The 25,827-nt window shown below is 42.3% G+C and overlaps 2 protein-coding genes across 2 annotated transcripts; one reads left to right on the forward strand and one right to left on the reverse strand.

The window, feature by feature from the left end:
• Positions 1 to 236: 236 nt before the first annotated feature.
• fhip1ab (FHF complex subunit HOOK interacting protein 1Ab) lies at positions 237 to 7,702 on the reverse strand. Its single transcript, XM_030775619.1, has 11 exons — positions 7,598 to 7,702; positions 6,771 to 7,481; positions 5,043 to 5,201; positions 4,810 to 4,896; positions 4,509 to 4,676; positions 4,305 to 4,384; positions 3,757 to 3,962; positions 2,337 to 3,476; positions 1,736 to 1,914; positions 821 to 941; positions 237 to 451 (listed from the first exon to the last, which is right to left on the reverse strand). Exons 1-11 carry the CDS (start codon positions 7,700 to 7,702, stop codon positions 237 to 239), a joined length of 3,171 nt encoding a protein of 1,056 aa, XP_030631479.1.
• Positions 7,703 to 12,775: 5,073 nt separating this feature from the next.
• Positions 12,776 to 24,106, forward strand: LOC115812448 (SH3 domain-containing protein 19). Its single transcript, XM_030774928.1, has 16 exons — positions 12,776 to 13,000; positions 15,783 to 15,822; positions 17,620 to 17,660; positions 17,779 to 17,821; positions 18,486 to 18,621; positions 18,904 to 19,078; positions 19,337 to 20,566; positions 21,128 to 21,216; positions 21,591 to 21,673; positions 21,843 to 22,020; positions 22,276 to 22,353; positions 22,515 to 22,679; positions 22,792 to 22,850; positions 23,061 to 23,260; positions 23,604 to 23,683; positions 23,818 to 24,106. The coding sequence occupies exons 1-16, from the start codon at positions 12,907 to 12,909 to the stop codon at positions 23,932 to 23,934; spliced, it is 2,808 nt and encodes a 935-aa protein (XP_030630788.1). The 5' UTR covers positions 12,776 to 12,906; the 3' UTR covers positions 23,935 to 24,106.
• The last annotated feature ends 1,721 nt before the right edge of the window (positions 24,107 to 25,827 follow it).

Consider the following 25,827-nt stretch of genomic DNA (forward strand, 5'->3'; position numbering starts at 1 on the left):
ACACCAAAGTTAAATAAATGTTTACCTTCACATGGAGGAAACGTAACAGAGCTGGTCTCTTCTTTGACAAGAGGGACCGGGCTGAGAGGACACTGTAGATATTTACAGACACTAGTATTTGAAGGTTGCATTGATAGTGTTGTACTGGGACACTACTATTGAGAGGTCCAATGGAAGGTTCCAGAAAAGGCTGTGTGAATGTCACACATGGGGCTGGAGGAGGTGGAGGGGAGGTGTTACTCCTCCGTCGGCAGGTCAGGTAATATAGAATGCTCCTGTGAAATGGCTGCCAGCTCCTTTAGGAATTCAGCAAACAGAAAAGTGGCAAACACCCTGTTCCGAGACTGCGGAGGGATTTTGGGGCAGGGCGGAAGCGTCTTTAAGATCCATCCTGGTATGTGACCATTTAAAAACCAGCTTTCCCCGTTTTCTCGGGCGTGGGGGTCTCTTTCTGTGTGAGGTGGAGGTGAAAATTTAGGAGAGGGTGAGAAAGAGAAACATTTTGATAGAAGTCACTTTGAGATTTCTCTCATTTGAAAAAAGAAAAGGACATTTTAAATGAACTGTTCTATCACACAGTGACTCCTATATCCTAACAGACATATACATATATACACTAGTTTACTGTCCCTTTCACATTTCCACACGCTAATTCCCCCTATAACTCAGGTTGTAACTGATTCTGCTAAAAGTCTAAGTCAACATTTAGTTGTAATTCACTAGCTGAGAAGAGATAGCGAATGGATGACCATACAACATGGTTGCCTGTGAGAGGAGCAGCGTTAGTGTGTGTTTTGCATGTGGGCTGTCCAGAACTCACCTCGGTCTTTCAGAGCCTGGTCTCGGGCAAGCAGGTACTGGGCAGCCTCCTGGACCACCTCACAGAACTCAGGCCGTGATGCCGTGTACTGCTCGATCTGTGATCGGATTGACACTAGCACCTGGGAAACACAGAAAACAACAGTATTAAAGACCAACCCAGTACACAGTCTGGTTGGACCATTTCCATCACAGAAATATTACAACATACCATCTAAATACCACCTAAACATGACACAATAGAACTATTCAAGCAGAGAATGCCATTCCTTTACCACAACCAAAGACCGGGGTCCCAATTTGTGGCACAAACACAAAACAACAGCATCACAGAAAAAAAAAGAGCAGGCCAGAGAAGCCTTCCATCAGATAGAGAGAGAAACTGAGGGAGTGTTCCTGGTAGAGAGAGAGAAACTGAGGGAGGGTTCCTGGTAGAGAGAGAGAGAGAGAGGGTATCTGGTAGAGAGAGAGAAACTGAGGGAGGGTTCCTGGTAGAGAGAGAGAGAGAGAGAGAGAGACAGAGAGAGGGTATCTGGTAGAGAGAGAGAAACTGAGGGAGGGTTACTGGTAGAGAGAGAGAGAGAGGGTATCTGGTAGAGAGAGAGAAACTGAGGGAGGGTTCCTGGTAGAGAGAGAGAGAGAGAGAGACAGAGAGAGGGTATCTGGTAGAGAGAGAAACTGAGGGAGGGTTCCTGGTAGAGAGAGAGAGAGAGGGTATCTGGTAGAGAGAGAGAAACTGAGGGAGGGTTCCTGGTAGAGAGAGAGAGAGAGAGAGACAGAGAGAGGGTATCTGGTAGAGAGAGAGAAACTGAGGGAGGGTTACTGGTAGAGAGAGAGAGAGAGAGAGAGAGAGAGAGGGTACCTAGTAGAGAGAGAGAGGGTACCTGGTAGAGAGAGAGAAAGAGAGGGGAGGTACCTGGTAGAGGGAACGGACACTGGGCTGGAACACTGAGTCCGTACTAAGCAGGAAGGTCCGGAGCAGAGGTTGAGGGTAAGCAGCCAACTGGGCCAGTATCCCTGTGACCAGCAGGTTCACTTCAATAGAGTTCTCCAGCATGTTCTCCAAACGAGACAACAGCACGCTGATAAACGGGCCTGCAGGACCACGGAAACACAGAGAATAAAAAAAACAGATGAACAAAAGAACTTCAACATGTTACTTGGATGTGCTGACACGTATTTCATAGATTCCACTGATTCTTTAGACTACCATACTCCATTAAAATGCATGTCACGCACAGAAACATGTGAACAAAACATTTGGCACAGTCTGGAACAGTTTTATGACTTCTGTTTGGATGCTACAGAGCACACAAATGACTGAATCTCAGTTCACTGTTATCGATTTTTCATATACTACTGCTACATCAGCTTGTCTAATCATTCTAAAGTTAAAATTTGACAAAAAAAAAAGTTTTTTTTTCATTCAAACTTTCCTAATATCACCCCAGAGATGTTCTTTTATTTCAGGGGTATACATTAGTTATGTGTGTAACGTAAGGAGAAACCGGACTGACCTGTGAATGGGATGTGGTTTTTCTTATTCTTCACATCGTCCAGCTCTGGTTCTGGACAGGTCTCCACATCAGGAGTGTATGTGCAATATGAGCAGAAATCCACTTCCTCCTCCTCCTCCCTGGTCAGGAGGCACTTTATCCTGTGGAAATGGACTTCATCTGCCACGACGCTCTCCTCCTCTCCTCCCAGAGAACGAATCAGCTCCACACACTGAGTGATAAAATCAGCCTCAGGCTGTAGGTCTTTAATGAACTGTTCATCCTGCTGATCTGAGCTCAGCTCTTTCAGGTTACAGTTCTGATCCAAATGAACCACTGCGCCATTCATCTGCGCTTCAGAGTCAAGTCCATTACTGTAGGGCTCATTTGGGACCAGAATTTTCCGTTTTGAATTGTGATTGGTCTCATTTGCATGTTCTCCTGGACATTCAGATGCGGGTTTGTGTGCATGATTTTGGGCTGAGCTGTGAGTGTGAATGTTTGTGATGCCATTTATGTGGTTGACTGTGGTGTTGTGTGTGTGATTGTGTGTGTGGTTCTGTGTGCCGCTGTGACTGAGGTGAGAATTCTTTGTGCAGTCGTCGCGTGTGTCTTTTTGTGCAATGAGGCTGTACACCAACACGTCGTCCTGGAAATCCGACTCCTCAATGTATGAGCCCTTGACCAACATAATGGCATTCTTGCGCATCTCCTGAATGTGCTTTGGGGGCTCCTCGGTCACAGGGGTTGGTAGGGCTGCGCTGTCACTCACCTGAGGCCCCTCCCCCTCGGGGGTAGCATCAAAAGTGTCATCCCACTCCAGCTCTAGCTGCGTGCCAACTCTTTCACGGTCGCTGCTTGAACTAGTTTCTGAAGGCGGGCAAGGTGTGGGGGGCTGTGTTGATGGACAGGAGAGAGGGAGACTTTCTTCATCTTCTTTCTCTTCCTCTCTCTCTCGCACCTCTCCTTCATCCTGGTACTCCTCAGGGGAGGGGTTTAGACCGTCATAGGGAGCTGACCATACACGACATGCCTGTACGCTGGTGTTAATCATGTTACGAGCATCACAGAGGTAGTGAAGGTAGTTCCTGTCCATCAGGGTATCTGATCCAACCCGGGAGTATCCCACAGTGTGCCCACCCGAGAGGAAGTTGTCTAAACCTGGGGAAGTAGTACAAGTGAGTGAGACCCAATTCTAAAAATGAGCAAGCAACCACTGTTTAGCTACAGAAGTGTTTCTGTAAAAACTGAGCACAGTAAGCAAGGGATATAAACTGAATATAAACTATAAATTGGGGGAGCATCCATTTCAGAGATGTGGTATGTAACTCTACTGATAATAACTTTATCACAGAGCAACAATAAAATAATACAAATAGCGATGACAAAAACCACAAAGCCAGAGTGGTGTCACTCTGGTTTTAAAGAATTACTATGTTACCCAGATTTTTCTGCAGCAGTCCCTCTGTAACCTTTGACCACAGAATGTAATCCGGCTGACTGGCGTGTGTGGGGGAAGGGCAAGATTTAGCGCAAAAGAACGAGGGAGTGAGAGAGAGGAGTGCAGCAGCAGTGGAAGAGTAACAATCTCTCTCTCTCAATCTGCGACGCTTGCTACACATCAGGTGAGTACAGGGGATCAGGTACCTGTGGGAGAAGAGAACATTTTCTACACCTTAAACACACAGTGCAGCACTGGGCACAATCCTTTAGGTGCATCCAAGTCAAGATCAGACTATTCAATAAGTGCTAGATAGATCTATATACATTTTTTTTTTCATATTACTTACTTCATTACTGCTTGATATTCTTCTTACTACAACAATGCTTGAATTAGATGGTAAAATATATACATGTACATAATCAAGGACTATAAATGAGATAAAGCCCAAAAAATGATTTTTGTAGGACTGCTTTGCACTAAGGCTTAAACATGAACCTGTCACATATTCTACGATCTTTGGTCAGACAGGAAGAGGGAACAGTTACCTAAGGATAAGCTGCAACATGACGTCCTCACAGTACAGACCAATCAGAGTGCGGAATAGTGCCAGAGACACAGTGCCTAACTACAGTATAAAGAGAGAAGAGAGAATTACACACACACACACACATGCTGACAGAGAAACCTGACTTATGTAAGTTTGCTTCTGTATTACCCAGCCGAGCTAGCACTCTCACACACGTACACACCTGGAAGGGTGTGTTAACTCTGCTGACTAATGTGTCCAGAATGTGTACGTTGTCATGCCGATGGCGGAGGATGAAAATGAGAAAGGTCTGAAGGAGGGCGGGGTCAGAGATGCTGCGGAGAAAGAGCTCCAAATATGCGGTGGTTGTCATCACTTCCTCCAGTGTTGACTAACCAATCAAAGAGCAAGACATAAAAAAAGCAGTCAGAGAACTGGAGCAGTCTATTAACCAATCAAGCTAAATTACACTGGACAGACAATAAATCATATTGATCTAACAATAAACATGCACACACACACACCTTATGTAGAGCAGGGGCCATGACAGGCACAAGAAATCCATTATAGATGTAACCAAGCAGTTGGGTTCTAATGGAGGAATGAGCCACCTGAAAAACATTAACAATTAGTTCTCACACATCTTAAAAAATTTACTGTTCACACTGTGTGCATGTGTAATATAATAACCATGGTATGAAGTGAATTTGAAATGCTTTGGTATTTGTATTTGCGTGTGTGTGTGTGTGTGTCTTACCTTGCAGACTGTACTGCAGAAGTGCAGTGAGTTGAGGAACTGGACAAGGGCAGGGACCTGTATCCAGTCAGCCTTCTCTAGACAGTGCCAGTTCTCACTGTACACCTCTAACCGAGCAGGCAACCAGGAGTACAGGCCACTCAGGCCTGTGGCCAACACCTGAATGTACATATATACACACACACACACATAAACCGCAGACACGGACACACATGTGCATTTTATATTTTACACACAGTAATACATACGCACGCACATGCACAAAACGTACACACAGACACACATATAATTTGCATTTAAAAACAGAGCAATACTGTAAAATACATACTGTATTTTTATATTTTATATGCAAACACACAAAAAGAGAGAGAGAGAGAGAGCGAGAGAGAGTGAGAGAGAGAGAGAAAGAGAGAGAGAGAGAGAGGGAGAATGACTACATGTGCTTCATTTTTTAATAAAAGTGCAAAACTAAAAAGCTTCCATGTATAGAGACAAAAATGCTTTTTGTATTATAACACCCTCCCCTTCTACACACAAACACGCACACACACACACGTACGCATGCACGCATGCACGCACGCACGCACGCACAAGCACACATCTAAACTCTTTGTTTTCTCCTACACACGCGTTCTAGTCTGCACGTGGGTTTATCAGGGTCAGGCTTTTAAAGGGGTGGCACAGCAGGCAAGATCACTCAATTTCCTGATGGAAAAATCCCGTGACAGAGATTAAAAGTCTGAAGCAGATTAAAATGTCCCATGCACAGAGAGAGAAGTGGGGGACGGATAGACAGAGAGAGAGAGAGAGAGAGAGAGTGAGAGACAGAATATGGCATTCCTTTACTACAACCCATGGCTTAGGACCAATTATGTGCCATGAACAGCAAGGCGACTACACACAACCCATAGAGGCCTCATAAAACACACACACACACACATGCACAGAGATTATGAATGGGTGTGTGGTGGGGGTTGGGCAACTAAAAATGACAACAATAGGAATAACAACAATAACACTTCAGATAATTCTCCCTTCCTGGTGCACATGCACTGCATATTCATAATTACAAGCTGACTTGTCCTCATTACACAAAATCCAAAAAGTTTCTTATCATGAAATGAGTTCTTTGTAATCAAATCAATCTCAACCACATAATCATTAAACATAAACAAAAATATATAATTGTCAAAATTTAACATCCCCTCTCTTTTTGCTACAATTTAAAATAACTCAATATATATATATATGAGGTGAACTAATGGACCAGCAAAACTGTTGAATGTGCAAATCACAACAGCTATGACATCACAATATCTCCATTCTTTTACAGTGCATTCCCCCTGACCTCAGAATGACTCCAAATGGCCACCACAACAGTATAACTATAGTCCCACGGGATCTGCTGCTCCAGTGCCTTTGCTCTCTCTCTCTCTCTCTCTCTCTCTCTCCATTTGGATACGAATGAGGTTGTGAATGAAAAGCCCCATAGAGATGTCGAGAGCCTTGCTTTCTGCGCAGCCCCTCGTGCCTTTGTTTCCTTCTTGCATGTGTAATCATATTAAAGTCTGTTACATAATTCCTAATCAGCTCTGTTTCCAGTACTGCAGGTCTACAGCTTGTGTATGTGCACCAATATGTTTATGTCTATGTGTGTGTGTCTGTATGTGTGTGTGTGTGTGTGTAAGTGAGGGTGTGTACATGCACACACACATATTATAGACTCACAGGACAGAAGTAAGTGTTCTCAGCGATATGTTTGGCCACCACACTGTTCTGCTCTGACAGGGCCATGATGAGTGTGAGGGCATCTCTGGCCTGTGATCCCACTGGTCCCTCCCTGTGGATGAAGGGAATGAGCAGAGAGAAGAGCAGGAAATTGGCAGCACCCTGGTCCTGACTGCTGTGGAAGAAGAGTTCCAGTACCGAGGCATCTTTGGCTAGAATGCAGCACAGCTGATGGAGCAACCGCACTAGCTCCTTCTCCACTACTGTAGATGAGGGCCCCAGCATGGAGCTGCCAGTAGGCCCCAGTCCAGAGGAGGGCCCCAGCGCGGAGCTGGAGCAGGCAGAAAGCAGCATCATGAGGGGCTTCAGGATGGGCTTGTGGTGTAGTAAAGGTTGACGTGCTTGGCTCACCAGCATTTCATACATACGCAGTTGCTCCAGCTTCATGTCATCAGTGAACTCGCGACGTAAGCTCCAGAGGAACAGTTTCTCCATCACGTTCTCCACCACCACAAATTCCAGTATAGGGCCCATAGCACCACCATGCTCACTCTCCTCTGCCATGAGGAGGAAGAGCATGTGCTCCACATAGTTCTGCACCGCACTGGCCTCATCACCTGGGATGGGCCCAAAGCGCAGGATGCCTCCTCCACCCCCAAATCCTAAACCCCCATTACGCACTGGGTCGTGTTTGTCTAGGATCCTCAGCACCTGGGATGGAAAGAATAAAAAAAAATGTTTGGTTCGTTAGCTTATGGGTGGATGGATGGATGGATAGATGGATGAGTTGATGTGTCAGCTGACATGCCGCTTGACTGAATGATTACCTGAGCCCAGTGGTTTTTGAAGACGATCATACAGGTCTCAGGGTCCACTCCTTTGAGGTTCACGACCCGACCCTTGTTGCCATTGGAGACCACGGAGGCCATCATCTTGCCAGCTTTGTGGGGGGAGGACTAGACCATAATGCAGGATGTTTCTGAGGTTCTTCAATATCACAGCAACCAAAAGACTGAAGCCAGAGTAAACACCAGGTTTCTAAGGAGACAAGTATACTTTCTCTCAGGTGCTTGCAAAACTACCAATGCGAATTCAACAAACATGTCTGACGTTCTTCACTAAGAGGTGGCAAACATTTACTATGGTCAACATAAGTTGGTTATGAGGAGCAACACAGCAATATTTTTTCTATAACGGTTTCATTGTTCACATATACTTTGGCATATGTAATCATTTCCAAGTTAAAAAAAAACTCTTGTTGAGAGACTTTGGAACATACAGAATGTTCAGTTTTCTCTCAAAATTTGGAAACCAACTGTTTTTAGCCAACAGCTAATCCAGGATTACAGTTCTTTATTCAACTATTTTGATCTAAGGCTCAGTGTGTGTGGACATTTGATTGAAACTTAAGATAAGACTCCCTTAATGCTGACAGAACATTGATTGCAATCCACATGTGATATATTGTCAATTAAACAATATAACGAGTTAACGAGCCTTCATGACATAAATTACTGGATTTCTGAGGTTTTATTCGTTTGCGCACAAGCCTCAATTAACCTTCATTAACCTTGGTTCTATTAGACTCAGTTGTAAACCTACCATCCATGTAACCACCTTGTGGTTATTTTGAACTGAAAAAGTTCTAGATGATGATTTATTAAAGATTAAATCTACATAACCTTCCTAAAACTAAGTCTAAGAGCTTTGATGTGTAATTTGATTGTTGGTCTCATTCCTGAAAGCGTATTTGCAGCTTGTGGGTCATGTTGGCTTTTTTTTGCAATTGTTCATAAATACTTACTGTAATACTATTCTGAGGCTTTGAAACATTTCCTCTTGGAAACAGATTCCTGTCACCTTAAATTAAAACAACGCAAAGTGAGATGAACACATTACAGGAGCATTTCTTACACAAACTCTTCTGATCACTTGAGTGCACTGGTTCAAGTTTTGACTAGTACTACAACTTCAGAGAATCAAAGCAGAGATGACCGCTGACTCCCGTGAGTGTACCTGCAGAGGCTGCTGAGGGAAACTGTACTAAATCGTGTTGAAGTACAAAACTTTTGTTGTTTTCAGGTTCAAGTCTTGACGGATTCCTGCTCCAGATTTCAGAGCTGACCAGGCAGAAATGGACTCAGTTCCTGTTTATTCATCTGGTCTAAATCTCAGCACCACCCTCCAGGAACACACTTCAGGGTGCGGACCTCCGCATCTAACATTCCTGACATTCCAAAGGATTCCCGGGAATTCTTACCTCAAAAGAAGCATGGCAGTAGCAGGTGGGGCTTCATTAGAGTGTCTGGGACTAAAGGAGAGAGAGAGAGAGAGAGAGAGAGAGAGAGAGAGAGGGGAAAATGAGCGAGGAAAATGAGAGAGGGAGAGAGAGAGAGAGAGCGAGCGAGCAAGAAAAAGAGAGATGAAAAATACAACATAACAAAGTATTCTGAGTGTTCTCACATCTCAAACATTATGGGTGTACAAGCATGACACAGGCAGTCAGACAGATGATGGATATGTTTTGAGTCTTAAGTTTTGATGTTAGTCAGTAGTAATGATATTGGATTGTGGTAATGACAGGCCGCTGCACTGTTCATAAATTGCCTTTGGAGAAGATGCTGGTCAACCACAGAAACTCCGTGGTAATGACACTGATTTATAGCATATTTATAGTGATGGTCCATAAAAGTCATATTTGGCTTTGTGCTTTTTTTGTCTAACTTGTCTGTTGTGCCTTTTGCAGCACTGATTTTTTTTAAAAATTTGTTTATTAATTAATTTATCCTTTCATACAATCATTCATTGTAGTTAATATCAGAGTATAGTTTTACATCAAAGACAGAAGACCCTACACAATCAGCTCATAAATCCACTGCACCATCTGTGGCTACACTAATCTGTCTCTTGGTGCGCGTGTGTGTGTACGTGTGTGTCTTTGTGCCTACACAGAATTAGTACAGACAGCAAAGGCATGTCTGTTCCCTCCAAAGACAGAGAGAGCAAAACCAAGAGAGTGAAAGAGGGAATGAGGTAGAGAGGGAGGGAGCAAAAGCAAGAGAGGAAAGAAGGAGCAACAGAGACAGACATGCCCAGCCCATAATACCCGCTTAGCACCATGTCTTCAACCCTTGTTTTCATTTCCTAGATTAAAGAAGATCGTTTTTTCATTTCACTCATAAAAGAGCCAGAGAATGAAACAAAGCTCTGCAGACACAGGGGGAGAGAGACAGGAGGGAGAGAGAGTGTGTGTGAGAGAGAGAAAGAGAGCAAACTCACAGGCCAAGCTTCTTCATGAAAAGAAAAGTGAACAGTGAGATTTGAGCATACAGAGCTTCCTGATGAACAGTCTATCTTGAAAACACCAGCAATATTCAATGACCACCAAAATGTTTTAGCCTTCATATTGTCCATTTTCAATCATCTGAAAAACATTATTTAAAACCCTTACGACTCTCAGTGTAGTGTAATTGTTCGATATTTCCTGCAACTTCATTGGCACCTCTAGACCTTCAACGCCCCCCCACCACCATTGTTAGATAACTATGTCGGTCTACATACGAGGTAGTAGACATAAATAAACATATTTCTAAAAATGGAATTCTTTAAATGGATGTGCGTATTTCCGTTTCAACATTTCAACATGATGGACCGGTAGTGAGGTAATCGGCTCAGTGACGCAGAAGGTTAAAGGTGTAAATGAACTAGTCTCTGTCTCTCTCTCTCTAATTGTTGTCCATCTCTGTATAATCGTAATGATAAAGAGTGGACAGTGCAAATGTAATAGGCCCACAAGGCAGAAGCTGAAACCACCTCAAATAGCCAGAAAACTAGGCTTATAAAGCCGACCAAAGTGTATCTCATGTGTTTAATTAGCCCTCGCATATGACGTCATCCTACAAATGACAATGGCTTTAAAGTGTTCAAGTATGTAAACTAATACCCTAGTTACTTCCTAAAATAATTTTGAAGTTTTCAAAGAATCTAACAATGTTTTCTGTCCTGGTATGAGAGTGCAACTAGGGCATAAACAGCACAGTGCTGATCGAGTTGAAATTAAAAACAATTCAATTTAGACTTCAGCCTTATCAACTCAATACAGGCAAGTTCATTTAGAAACTTTAACCACATTGTGGGCCTACAGAGCGTACCGCACAGTTTACAAGAAACGGTTTGAGAATAATGTATTACAGATCTTACCTGTAGGCTTAATAACGGAGACAAGGTGGTAGAAGAGGATAACAGGATATTTTTTTTTTTGGAGAAAAATGACATTCCCTTCCAAAGATGAAGTTTTCGACAGTTCAGTTAAATCCATTTGTAGTATAAACTATCGGTAAATATGCACAAAATAAAATGGAAGTCCTTTGCCCAAACGCTGGTGTTTATATGTCGGCAGCTGCGGGGTAATCCGCGGCGCAACGCCCGGTCACACAAGGTGCGCTTAGAATCCGATTCAGCCCCGCCTTCCCTGGAACATAACAGACACATTGCCGAGTGACCAACCGGCAAGTCCAGTCTGATAGGGGCTTTGTGCAGACTTCATGTGTCCTTTACACTTACAGGCTCGGCGGGGGAAGTAGGGGTGCTTCAAATACTACTGCTGCGTTAAACGGCAAGCATTATAATTACTACAGTATTTCAGTGAAGTTCTAGTTCAAGATCACGCAGTCTTTGGGCGTATGATTAAACGGTATTAAATCTGAAAATTACAACGTTTTAATAACCACAAGAACGTAGGCTACCGACTTCATTTTACTTTTTTCACATCTTCATATCTATAAATTTTCAAGAGTAGGGCCTAGGCTATTTCTCTAAAAATTAAATCCACACAACACACTTCTAAGAGGAAAAGTGATAGGCTGTTCAACTCTACCGCAACTGAAGAACGCAAATCTCAACTAGTAGCATTTGCCAAATATGTACTATAAACCTTATATTAAATGGATACTCAGTCATTACACTACAAGATCGGTATACGGTCTCTAGTTGTGTGAGCAAGAGGACTTGCGTTTATTGTTTTCAGTTAAACGTGATCAACAGCGACAGCTATTGGCAACGATTAAAGCCAACCTCGAAACCAGAAATGTTACACAGTTGCTGTCTGGGTTACCTAACTAATATTTTCCAACATACATGACTGACACTCAATGGTTTGGGTTGACTGTCATTTTCTAAACATTAGGTTGCGACACAGCTCGCGCAACTGATTGTTCTCTTTTTTTTTTTTTTTTTTTATTGAAAACAGGATAACAAAAATACAAAGTACAACAATACTTCGCAAAACAAACAAACCTCAAACTAACAAACAATAAACAAAAAAAAAAACTGATTGTTTTCTCAGTCTGGACCAACTACAAAATGACAAAATTAAAGGAAATAGAACAGAGATCTTTGTGTCACTGTCAGCCATACATTTCTGGACTAAATAAATAGGTTTACATATCACTTTAGATGTACTTTCATAATTCCACACTCAAGAATTTTCCATTGGATGTGCTGAATATTATTTGCTCCAAAACAAGATTAGACATGCCCTCATTCCAGTTGACTCATGTGGAATCATAAGCAGAAATAAAATATATCAAACCAATTGAAGAAAGGAAGACCCTGAATAAAGTCTGCCGCAGTAAGTGCGAACACAACTCATGATTAAACTTATCACGTCTAGTCTTTCTCTCATGCATAATCTAAAACAGTTTATACGATTAAATTTTGCCAAAATATTTTGACAACTGGCAAACGTCAGCGATAGATGTGCTTTGGCACCTCCCTCTTGTGTTATCCATAGAAACTAACTTCCTGTTGACGTAAGAACGTGGGACCGAATCGAAACGTTTCAACAGTTACTTGACCCTTTTGTAGCTTAAAGAAACAAAAACGACCCCAAAACAATTTAGTCTGTTGTGGACAGAGTTTGCATTTTGATGACAGAGCTTGTTTTCTAACAACTACGTACAGTTGTTTGGTTAGTCACTACATACATCCGTAGTTATGCGAAGCTGAACTTTCACAAAGTTGGAAAACTTTTGGTTCACGGACGAATTCCAACGGAATGGGAGACGGGAAGACATGCTAGCTTTGGCTGTTATTTTGATTTCAAAAAGGTGAAAAATCCTTTTCAAGTTCTCTTAGAATGGCTGAGGCGAGAATCGAGGACGAAGAGGAGGTTCTGGGGGCTTCGAGGGATCCCAGAGTGAGACGGCATCCCCGGCAAAACGCATCCGCAGGTAGACTGTTTTGGTATATTCGAGCTTTACCTGAGTCGTGTGCTTGCGTCTTCTTTGTCTGTTGTGAGGTATAATAGAAACTCATGATTTTGAATTCTTACACGTGTACATTTATGCTACAGGTAGAACTCGCAATATTTAGGTGATCGAACTTTATCTTTCATTATTTTTTTAACAAATGTCTAGTCTTATCTGTGTGACTTGACAGTCAGTTAGTAATGTAAAAATATTCAGGCTATTAGTAATATGTAGTTTATTGCTTATATTTTCTTTCCGACTGCATAAATCTAACGCGATTTGAACGTGATGAAACTTCGGGGTGGGGGTCAGAACTGATTTCCCTAAGGATTTCCCAAGAGTGTGTGGAATGGGAAAAGCAAAACGCTCTCCAAACTTTGTATATTTACCTCCACAATAATTTGGACGCGAAAAGAAGCGTGTATTTCAGCCCAATCATATCACTGAACATAAAGGGAGGTAAATAGAAGATGATCAACCTGATATTGAGCCCCGGGGACTAATTGAAAATCCCACCGTGTAGTCTGACATAGACTTGAGCTTATGTGTTCGTTAAATGGCCGATTCAGAAATTCTCTCCCTGCCGCTACCACGCACACATTCTCAGGATCTTTTGAATATTTCTTTTTCTCTTGGTACAATACACCCCATCTCCTCAGTGCCACTCAGTCCTTCTGAGATTTGTCGTGATTATAGTTGTGAGATTTTCTAATGTAACTTCGACTAGCCTACTATAACTATTATTTTGTTTTTGGACTATTAGGCTACGACAATGAATTTTTAACTCGTTTTTTTATTTATAGTCTCTGACGACTGTGAGGTTAGTTCGGAGAGGTCTCATAATTAGTTCTGTGACGTACTAGTATGACTTTAGTTCTTTGACTTTTATTATTTAATATATTGACCTTTGTGACATTGACATCTATGACTAGTTCTAGACTATTGTGACTGAAGTTCAAGACTAGATCTAGAACTATTGTATTTGAAGTTCAAGACTAGTTCTAGACTGTTGGGACTGAAGTTCAAGACTAATTCTAGGCTATTGTGATTGAAGTTCTGTGGGTGACTAAACTGAAAAAAGTTCTGTGACTGTACACAGTAGTTCTGAGTCTATTGTGACAATATCCTTCAAGTATTACAACTTTGTGTTATGCCCATGGTATAATACCTTTGCAATTCCAAGGCAAATTGTTATTATAATATCATCATACTCATTCTAAATTTAAATGTCCATCTTTAAACAGGACTCAGACTCCACAGTTTAGTTAGCTAAAAACTAAACCAGACCTCAAGATTTTTTTCATAAGTTACTTATTTTCTGAGGTCACTCTTTAGTGTAAACTGGAGCTATTTGCAATTTATGTCCTTTTGAATGTTTTATTAAAAACCCGTGTTTGCATTCAAGCATACAGCTATTTTTCCATTCATAATAAAATTCATTTGAATCTTTTAACTGCACTGTTAACCTCCTCGGTTGATTCAGCTGATTTCAACTGATGGACACTGAGATCTGCAAGAGACCAAGTATAAACAAAGAAACAAAAATTAACATGTCCAATTCACAGTCACTAAGAGAGAGTTGTGGCCCTCAGCATATGAGCAGGGATTAGTCTTTATTTTCTGTGAAGTAATCTTAACCACAGAGAGCAGAACCCAAACCTGTGTTTTAGCTCGGGCCAAAATAGATCCTCGTTGTTTAATTCCCACCACATTCTTAACATACTCCCACTGATTTATAGGCACTGAGCGACAGGCTGCAAGATTTGTTGTTAAAAATGTTCTCCCACAAAGAGGAGTGCTCCACATGGCACAGGGATTCTTCTGAAATCCCCTGCTGACAGCTGCTGGTCATTTAAAATGTTTTATTGTCTGAACCATCACGACGTTAGATGTGTATGTAATTGTTATTCTGGTATAAATAATGATCTATATAATACTGATGATGTTGCCAGTTATTCTACTGGTTTTCCCCGCTCCCTATCTCTTCCAGTCTCTCTTGTGCTCTCTCTCTCTCTTTCATTCTATTTCTCTCTCTCTCCCACACACAGTGTGTGTGAGGTGGTAAATTACTGCTTTGGTTCCCAAACAAAAGCTTAGTGATAGAGAGCCTCATGGCTTCTCTCTCTCCCTCTCTCTCTCTCTCTCTCTCTCTCTCTCTCTCTCTCTCTCTCCCTCTCTCTCTCTCTTTCTGACACACACCCTTTTCTGAGGATTTGGGTCTGATCCCAGTATCTAGCTAAAAGAATGTTCCAGTCACATCAGTAACAGTCACTGATTTTTCCTGATTTGTCTGAGGAAACAAGAGTTTTCAGTCAAGTTTGTAGGTCATGAAGGGAATCTATTCAGGATCTACAATGTAATAATACAATAATATCTATTGCTGAATGAATGGTGTTTCTAAATATTTAGTCTTTGTACTTATGGAGCAGTCCAAAAACAGTATAGTGTGGGTAACTAAGAACTAGTGTCAGTAACAGTATATTCAGCCCTGAACTCAAAGTGAAGAGAGTTAGGCCTCTAGGAGGGGTGTGTGTGTGGGTGTGTGTGTGGGTTTTTTTTTTTCTGAGGGCAGAGACTGGTCATTATTTCCACATTACATCTAGTGAGGTAAATTTTAGAAACAGGGGAGTGCCTGTTGGTGATGTGTGTGTGTGTGTGTGTGTGTCTGTGTGTGATGAAACTTGTAGTTCAGTGTGTTATTTTGGACTGAGGCAGAGAGTGAATGAAGATTCTGATATCTTGGTTTGTCTGTTCATGTTTACAGAACGACCTGAGAGGAACAAGCCGGAGCAACGCCAGTCTGGGTAAGAGCAAAATTCCACTCTTTAAAATAAGCTTTTAGGAAGGTTGGGAAGGAAGTGAGATAAAGCATCTAGGGAAGCTAGAGAAGCTAGAGAGGGAACGATAGAAAAACAGGTTTGCTGTTTAAAACAGTTCTGTGTTTATCTTGTTGACATTTCTTACACAGGCAGTAATAGATGTACTTTAAACATACTGAGTATTTAGTCTTGACAATGCCTGTTTCCTTTAGGTTTACATTGCTTGCAGTTTCTTTAAGCTTGTTTGACTAAGACATATAAGTAACTGTCAAAACTGTCAAAGAAGCACATTTGTAAATGAGGGAGCAAAGTATATTGAAAGCAGGTGTGGTTTTTTGGGACTGATTAAGCAAAAATCATCCTGTTGGTGGTGATTGATGATGTTGGTATGGAGATCATCAACTAGAGTCAGCGCATACTCCTTGACTGTGACATTCATGTATTGGTTTGAACTGAAAGGCCAAAAAAGACAAATAATCCTTAATCAGATGACTGTCAGTGTGAGTCTAGGACGCAAGCAGATGGTTTAATGAGGGACCGTCTTTCAGGATTTTCACAGAGAGGGACACTATGATGGGATTGCAGTGCATAAACCCTTTATTTTGGCTGAAAATGTATGTTTGAGACCGAGTTGATGTAAATAATGAGTTTATATGGTCAGATGAGCCATTCTTAGTCCTGTTTTCAGCAGGTTAAATGGATGAGTGATGTTCAGTGCGCTAGGAAAGACATTTGTAGTGTGGATGGCTGAATTTCCAACTTGGGGTAATGTGGAGTGTGTTTTAGAGTGTGGTTTAGGTCTGCACAGTTCTGTAGAAGGCAGGGTAAACACCAAAACATGTCAAGCTCCTTTGTATGGTCATCTTGTCAACCTAGATAAGATCACTCCCAATGTCATCATGGTGTCCATCCACAAGACATGAGTGGACACTAGATAGTGAGATGGACATTAAAGCCACGAAGGCTGCACCATTAGACATGCTCATCTCAGTCACCACATTTCAACCCAGGTAATACTTATGAGACATTGTAGAGTGGTGTTAGTGACAGCGTTTTCATCTGCCAACGGCAAAACGACCAGCCTGTGTAGAATGTATAAGAACACACTAAAGCTGTTTAGATTCTGAACTAAAACTAAAGCAGCACAGAGCCCTAGTAAAACCATAGATTTTGGTGTTTCCTTTTTTTGTAGTGTGTTTTGAGAAAAGACCTGCATGTGAATGTTGTACATAGTGCAAACCCTTTGTGTTCAAGATGTAAGCTTTTCTTTCTTTCTTTCTTTCTTTCTTTCTTTCTTTCTTTCTTTCTTTCTTTCTCCTCCCTTTTCTCTCATTTTTTCCCAGGAATTTGTTGAACTGAATTATAGTAATTTCTCCCATCTGTTTATTCAATGAGTTTGGCTAAACTTTAGAGATCTGATTTCATGTGCTAGAATTATAGAGATATTTCATGTGCTTTGTTTACTCAAAAAGTGTTCATCACAGTAATGGTCATATTTGACTAGAATGTTGTCAAGAGTTATTAAAAAATTTTACTAATCCACATAGTTTTCAGAAAGGACCAACACATAGAGTTCAGACTGGGATTTTGAGTTCCTGAAGAAAAAAACCTTCTAATCTGAATCATGCACTCATGGGCCCAAATATGCAGCAAAGATGGAAAAACAACATTGAGTCATGAGTAACCCTACCTCTCTCTTGCTCTCTCTCTCTTTCTCTCTCTCTCTCTGTCTCTCACACTCTCTCACACTCTCTCTCTTTCTCTCTCTTTGTGCTGTTTCAGGCAAGGAGCACTTTCTTCCATTAGAGCTGCTATTAAGAGAAGTGAGCATTTTTTTCCTTTTTGGATAAGTAATGATATGTATTCGATGTTCACATTTTATAATAAGTGTTTGTGTCATTTGATTATTTTAAATTATTTGTTATTTTAAAAATCTCACAGCATCAGTAAGAACAGGCGTCCATAGTGATCAGCGAGATCGAAGGTGGGTCTTTTGTTTTGGCCCAGTGTAACACACACACACACACACACACACACACACATGCACAGACACACACATACACACACCCTCAATACTCATGATATGAAGGTGGAAAGAAAGTTATTTGGAAGGAGACATGAAAACCTGGAACGCTCCATGACCTATCAGCATTCAGGACATAAAGAGTGCCCATAAAACACAAATCATTAACATAACTGATCATGAATATATGATGGGTGAAATTCTCTAGAGAGGTGTAGACAGTAACTCATACTGAGTACAGCTCTTATAATCATTAACCCATCCTTCATAACACCACCCCCAGACATCCCTGCAGTGTTTATGTGTTTCCTGGCAACATCTGCAATCAATCAACAATTTCCAAGAGATGCAAATGACCACAGTGATTTGTGTTCAAAAAAAAAAAAAAAGAGTTGGAAGCCTGAAATATAACTTAGTACCACAAGATGAGGCCATTGCAGAAAAATCATACTATTTGGTAAAAATCTCTATGGAGAAGCGGTGAATATTTTTCAGTCAGCAAAACTGCTAAATTGGTGCTTGAGAAAAGATGCTGTCTAAGATAATACACTGGGTAACTGGGCACTCAACTGATACCGTTGTTGGGTACTTTTAGTTTTGTCTCACGGTCAGTGTTTTGCTGCAGGCGTCCAGAGATAACTGTCCTCTCTGCTGAGCCTCTGGTGCCCAACTCCTGGTTTCCTGGAGCTTCTGGGGGATTTCCCCCACCTCCACCACCTGCCCCTCCATCCTGGTCAGCTGGCATGCCACCAACCATACAGGTAGAGCACCCATTTGCCACACCCCTCTCTAAAATACCAGAGCTGGGTTCAGAGCCCTGTCCAATTAAGGCAGTTCAGAACATAATACTCTAATCCTGACTATTTTTATGAATAAAAACACCACTCTGTAGCCCAGTATTTTGACTTATTTCTCTGTCTACTTGTGGAACTGTTGATCTGTTATTTATATATTGGTCCTGCTGTCTTTTCAATGTCTGTTCTTCTGTCCATCAGTAAAAAAAATTATTTAATTGTCTCCCCTTGCCCCACCCCCCACCCCAGCTCCCTCCACCCTCTTATGAGCAGGTTCTGAGAGAGAAGAGTCGTGAGCAGGACCTCCACTCTTCTGTCCCATCCCTCGCATCTCAACGCTCCATCTCCACCATCGCCACCCAGACGGATACTCACTCCGCAGGGCCAAAATCCACTGGCCAAGGCCCCACTGGAGGATCTATGGGTAAGAGCTGACTCTCTTTCTATCTTCAGGCCCCTGTTAGCCTGTTGTAACTTTATGTTTGAAATGATGCTGGTCATTTTCTCCATTTCACATTTGCTTAACTTGGACCTGAAATTGGGCTGTGATCTAAGAGCTACAAAGAGCTTCTCAGTAATGAAAAGGTGTGTAGATTTGTGATTGAAAGAAGAGAATGTAGATGAATGAAGAACTGAGGAGAACTGACTGGAATTTTCCTTCTTTGTTTGTCTTTTTCCCCAGCTCGTAGGCCATCGAAACCCCCTAGACCCTCTCTCCCTCTGACACGCGCTCCAGCCGAGGCCGCAGACACTCAATCCCTTATCGAACTCGACGAGCCACGGCTTCCCATCGGCACACACACTCAGACAAACACACTCCAGTCAGAGCTGAACTGTGACATCTTGACTAGCCCGCTATCTGAGCCGTGTGGAGCTCAGATGGACCCCTGGAGTGGTGACAGTATTAACTCCCCGCCCAATAATCCCACACTCATTGACTCTGCACTCGCCTCCCATAGTTCTCCATCTCCCTGTGCTGTAGAGGAGGTGCCCAAACGTCCCAAACCGCGCCCCCGCTCCAAAGCCAACTTGCAGCCGATCACCAGAGAGCAAAGTGCACAGAACTCAGATCATCCAATCCCGAGGGAGGTGAAAGTTCAGACTTTGGTGCGTCTGAAAGATGACGGCACAGAGAACTTGTTTGCTGGCTTCAGTGACAATTCAGATGTTTCACCCAATAAATATTTACAGGATCTGCTTGAGGTCTTTGGCTCAGATGACCAGTGTTACCAAGGTGACCAGGGTGGCAGAGGCAACCAAATGGAGACAAGTGAGGAAGAGGAGCAAGACGATGAGGAAGAGGCGGAGGATATGTCCTTCCAGCCTGCGGTTTTGCCAAACAGTGAGAGCACTGAAACTGAATCCAAAGAATTATGTAGCGAACCAGTAGCACAGCCTAGAACCCTGCAGCCCAAACCAGTTCTTGCTCCAAAACCCTCCATGAAGGAGATTGGAAAGTTAACAACAGGACTAAATCAGGAATTGAGTCCTGCTGGAGAGACAATGAAAGGTCCTGTTCCAGCACCCCGGCCCCCTCCCCCCAGAAAATCCATTGCGAGCCCTCAGAATGTTCCAGAGGGGAGGCAAATGGAAACCACTCCGCTCCCTCGTCCATCCAGACCTCCGCCAGCGGCACGTCTAGGCTGTCTCTCTCCCCAGACTCGGGACTCTGTTCCTGGCCAGCAAACAGCAGCACTGCCTGTGAGACATTCCACAGACATGAGCAAATCCAGCCCTATTGGGAATAGCAGCTCTGATGCTTTACTGCAGACTGGGACCAGTAAGCTGGCCCACTTCAGAGAGAGCAGTCCAGGAAGGAGAAAATCAGATGGCCAGTCTGGGACTGTCAAACCTCTGGCAGCTTCTGTGAAGCCAACACCAGTGACATCAGCTCCCAGTGATAGTGGAAAACGTGAGTGTGTGTGTTTGCGTCCGAGAGAGAAAGAGAGTTAGATGACTCTTAGTCTAAGTGTGTTTGACTGTTTACTTTAATTGGACTGAGAGTGTGAATTTTCCAATCACTTAAGCCGCATTAAGCCGCAAAATGCCACTGAGAAGTAATTTGTTACAATACAACAATTAGAGGAATTATTGAACTGTGGCATATTTTTGTATATGTGTGTCTTCATTCATATGTATGTATTTGTGTGGATGGAGTACTTGTTTGTTCATATTTATTTTGTCATTTACTCAAGAAAAGATTTCAGTAAACAAAAGTTGGGATATTATAATTGGACGCTTTATCTTAAACATCAGTATGCCACTGTATTGATTCCTGGATTATAACTGATTTTTGACTGATTTCTTTTGACACAACAGATTACTAATTTCTGTCCTTAGTGGATTTGTATTGTATTCTCTTGTATTTTGTGAAGCTGCGTCCACAGGCGGTTTTGATTGGGATTGAGGTTTAACATAATATTTATAATCCATTGAGAAACCCAGTGAAGATGTGCACTATGGTCTCTCTTAGGCTCACCTGGCCTGTCCAGACTGACACCCCCACCACCATTACCAGCAAACCAGAAGAAAACCCCACCCCTCTCCAGAGCCTCTCCACAGGTAATTACAGAACACGTTCAGAGTGCTTGTGTGGCGAGACATCTCATCTACCGCTGTGTTTCAATAGTAATGATGGCATTACTCCTGAAACTGGGATGTTTAGATGTGTCCTGTTTGCAGTCAAAACAGGGAGGCCTAACGTTTGATGTGGTGTTGTTATCACGTCTGTTGGTCACAGCTAAATCTGATATGGCTCCCATATCTCTGCATGATTAGTATGACTCACAATTCCTTTCAGTTAATATAAACTCTTCTGCTCTTGACGGATGAAAGGTTTATGTTTTAGTTTTGTTTTAATGGCTGCTACAGTGTGAATGGGTGTTTTTCGCCTTTGGGTGTTGTCGTGTTGTCTTCATGTGTGTGAGTATGGGTAGATGGTTCAGTGCTGCGCTGTGTCTGGTTTTACACAGTTTCCTGCTGGCAGAGGGAACTCTCCGTTGCCTTCACTCCCAGCTAGGTAGGTCAAATTTCAGCCTTCCTTCTATTAGCTATGCTCAATATACAAATACCAGAGACAGTCTCTCTCCATCTCTCTCTCTCTGTCTCCATCTCTTTCTCTCTCTGTCTCTTCCTCTCCCTCTCTCTCTTTCTCTCTCTCTCTCCCTCTCTCTCTCTCTCTCTCTCAGACCTAGTGATGGAAGATTCCTTCCTCTCCGTCCACCTCCCATCAAACTCACCAAACCAGCAGGCTCTTTGCCCACCTCTGCTGTAGCCAGTCAGGTCCCGAGTCAGAGGACACCAAAAAAAGGACCACCTTTGCCACCACGGCCCAAACCTGGACACCCCTGCTTCAAGATCTACCCTGTAATGAGTAGATTATTTACAGTTGCTAAGTTTCTGTTACCATCGCTAAAGGAAGAACAGTGCTTGTTTGACATGTCCTAATACACTTTGCATATGAGTGCGTTTCCATGTATCTTACATGTGGAAACGATCAGTTAGAGACATACAGATATTATTAGTGTTAAAATTAACTTTTATACTCTGCTTATTTGTGGCTGCGTGTGCTTGTGTGTGTGTGTGCGCATGTGTGTGTGCGTGCGTGTGTGCGTATTCCAGATCGAAGTCATACACGGACCAAAAGAGACGAGAAAACAAACTCAAATGAGCAAAGAGTCAAAAGTATGCTCCCTTCAGGTGAGTGGAAAAATACACACACACGTATTCACTCATACACACAAACACAAAAAGACACATAAACACACTCACCAACACACACAGACAAACCCATACATAGGTATACACACTAACTAAGGTGCAGGATCATGTCATGCTATACTAAAAATCTTTCTCCACAGGAGAAGGACATACTTCTTTTAGAGGACATACAGACTCATAAACCTGCTCAGACTGATATACAGAGTTCTCAGAGCCCATCAGAGAAGCTGAGTGGTCAGTCTCAAGTGTCACCTGTCAAGGTCATGACCCCTGAGCCTGATGACCTCAGTGAACCTACAAACCAGGTAACACATGCTTACTGTGGTCAAACTGCACAATATCAGTTCACACTAGTTTGCCAGTTATCTCACAATAATCTCAAACTATGAATCTTCTCCTTGTTTTATTTTTCATCAGTTGAAGTCAGACTTGGCTGCTGATAAGGAACAGAAAGAGAAAGAACAGAAGACTGGCAAGTGAGTGATTAATGGAAGTTCAGCTTTACAGTGTAAATATGACGCTATCAGAATCAGACATGATGTAATTTGCTTATTTTTTCCAGTCTCTCATTTCAACCTCTCACAGTTTTATGCATTTACTCTCTCTCTCTCTCTCTCTCTCTCTCTCTCGCTTTTTCTTTCTCTTTTTCTCTTTCTCTCTGTCTCTCTGTGTTTCCGTCTCTCCAGGTGTGTAGCTCGTTTTAAGTTTGAGGGAGAGGAGGAGGAATTGTCATTCAGTGAGGGCGATGTCATAATGCTCACTGAATATGTCAATGAGGAGTGGGGGCGGGGCAGCCTGAATGGACATTCTGGAATATTCCCTTTGAACTTTGTACAGATAGTTGAGGACCTCCCACCTTTGCCTGGGGAACCTCTGGAATCCTCAGGTATGTACAACTTAAGAATTAAAGGAATGTGTGATCTTATCAGTTTTGTAACCATGACTACATCTGAAAAGTATGCACAGATCGCTAAATGACTTAACTTAGAACTAGTACATGAGAGGGAGAGACGACACCAGTAGCTCGAAGCCATACAGGTTTGTTTATGCTCACAATTACTGTGTGTATGTTTGGTTCAAATACACATACGCTAGTGACTCTTCTCCCTGACATCTTGTGCTCTGCGATGAATGTACCCTGACACACTCACAGTGTGTGGGGTGAAGGAGAATGTGTGCATTTTTGTTAGCCGTCTGCCCCTAACACAGCGTAACCCTCCTCCCTGCAGAGTCTCCAGGCAGTGTGGGGAAACAGGCCAGAGCTCTGTTTGACTTCTCTCCTGAGAGTGACGATGAACTGCTTTTAAAGGTATGTGTGCCAGGCCTCAGAATGCCAGACTGTTTTCTGATTGGCTAATGGGAACTGTAGTGAAACCAGTTTGTGGTTAATTGGTACATTTATGAGTGTATGTGTGTGTTACTTTTCTTTGTTTGTTTGTTTAGGTGGGAGATATAGTGTGTGCTCTGGAGGAGGTGAATGACGAGTGGTTCTGTGGTGTATTTGGCGGAAAACGAGGACTAGTTCCTAAAAGTTATGTCCAAGTGCTCCAAGACCCCTGAGCCGAAAAACCTAGCTGTGAAACGACTGGTTGTGATGTTTACAGTGTGTGAGGAAAGCATTGGGTGCTCTGTGTGCATCTGAAATGTGACCAATAACAGGTTGTGTGTAATAAACTCAGTGTTTAGTGTTTAGAGTCAGTTAGCTATGTGTCTGTCAGATTTATACATTTCCATTACCATTTGAAACTTGTAATTACAGGTACTTTTTAATCCAAATAAAACAGATTCAGTATTTTCAATATGTGCCAGCAAATTTTCTCGGAGAGCATCTCTGCTCTTTTGAAATGGTATATGCATAATCTTTAAAATAAACTAAACAGATATTCACAAAATAAACCTTCATGTACTTACCCAGTATATTGTGCAGTATAACACAACTCAGAGAGAGTATTAGCCAAGGGCAGGCTCTCAGACTCAGCAGCAGGAAGCGCCAGAGAGCCCAAAAGGAAATTTTTGCTATGATTTCAATGTTGATAATAGTTCATTGTTAATACTCACAGTAAACTAAGTTTGCTTCTCACAGTGATAAGAAAAGCAAGGAAAGAAAAAAAAACTGAGCGTGGGAAAATCAGGTCTCGACTGCACTGTTTAAAAACTACTGACTGTGACCTACAGCTGAAAGCTGAATTGCCTCAGTGAGCTCTGAGACAACACAAAGGGAAACGCTGTGTTTTTCTCACACCCATTTGCCAATCTCTACCATACACTTTCCAGGATTTGACATTACTGTCAATAATCGCTTCAACACCACCAATGGGCTGGGAGCTGGCCCCTTTTGAACAATGTCATGTCCTTTTTTTTTTCAAACCGACTGTTTCAATAGACCCTTGTCAGTCACCCTGACAACAGCGTTTTATCATTTTTTTTTTCCAACTCTAACTGCGGGTAAAGCTTTCATTCCACTCACTCATCCCATTGGTCCCATTCTTTTTGCTTCTCGTCCTCCTTGGCCTTGTCCGTAGCACCAGGTGCAGGGCTGTCAGATGACACATGTGGCGGACTGGAGATCTGACTGACCCACTTTTTAAGAAAACTCTCTCATATCAGGCTGTTCCCCACCACTCACATGATATTTGGAAGCAGGACTGCAGGTGCTGCCAATTCACTACAGGAAATGTAATAATGTGTCCCTGTATGATTATCACTCCTGGTTGGGCTCTGTTTTACTGTTTAACACTGTTATTTCACTCAGGCCAGTTTAGATGAAGTCCCCCCCCCATGGTTTTGAGCCAAAGTACAATTGTAATGATACAGTAAACTCTGAGATGTTCCTCTGGATGTTATGTGCTGAGGGTGGAGTAGTTCTCTCCTGCACAGCTTTTGCTTCCTCTTAATGATTTGTTTAACTTAATTGTTCTCCAATCAGGCATGAGTAGTTGTGTCTGTGTTATTATGACAACCCAAAGACAGGCCTAAGGTGCGGACGCAGAGAATGTTCTCTGGGTTTATTCAGGTACTTCGGATGTATTGTTACAATACAAAATGAAAGGGAAAAAAAAAGAAAAGAACACCATGATTACAATATTGAGGGACAAAGCTTTTGGCCCAAAATACTCACAGTACAAAAGTTAATACCATGACAGTTTCAAAACAAACCAACATTCCATGCCATTCAAATGTTCCTTCCCCGGTACAAATGAACAGGTTATCTACAGGGAAATGAAACAAATGAGAAAACGTACACACATACACACGCACACACATTTCCAGCGTTCTCCTCTCCTGTTCCTCCTGTTGAAGGCTGAACTTATTTTGGTGTAAAGCAAATGTTAAGACTACTAGGGTTCTCAAACAAGCACGGCCTCACTGAAAATAAATTAAAAAAAAGTTCACTAGTAAACATATCAACCTCACTGTGTTGACTCTTACAAGTTTCTCTATCTGTAGATCACA

This window comes from Chanos chanos, chromosome 5 (assembly GCF_902362185.1).
Source record: "Chanos chanos chromosome 5, fChaCha1.1, whole genome shotgun sequence".
Lineage (NCBI taxonomy): Eukaryota > Metazoa > Chordata > Actinopteri > Gonorynchiformes > Chanidae > Chanos > Chanos chanos.

Excerpts from the sequence above, each read along its gene's own strand:
- fhip1ab (XM_030775619.1), bottom strand. The coding sequence starts at position 7,702 with ATGATGGCCTCCGTGGTCTCCAATGGCAACAAGGGTCGGGTCGTGAAC. Across the intron at positions 5,202-6,770 it reads AGAACACTTACTTCTGTCCT|GTGTTGGCCACAGGCCTGAG; the intron begins GTGAGTCTATAA and ends ATGTACATTCAG. Across the intron at positions 3,477-3,756 it reads ACTGCTGCAGAAAAATCTGG|GTTTAGACAACTTCCTCTCG; the intron begins GTAACATAGTAA and ends CTACTTCCCCAG.
- LOC115812448 (XM_030774928.1), top strand. The coding sequence starts at position 12,907 with ATGGCTGAGGCGAGAATCGAGGACGAAGAGGAGGTTCTGGGGGCTTCG. Across the intron at positions 18,622-18,903 it reads GCATGCCACCAACCATACAG|CTCCCTCCACCCTCTTATGA; the intron begins GTAGAGCACCCA and ends CCCCCACCCCAG. Across the intron at positions 22,851-23,060 it reads AAAGAACAGAAGACTGGCAA|GTGTGTAGCTCGTTTTAAGT; the intron begins GTGAGTGATTAA and ends CCGTCTCTCCAG.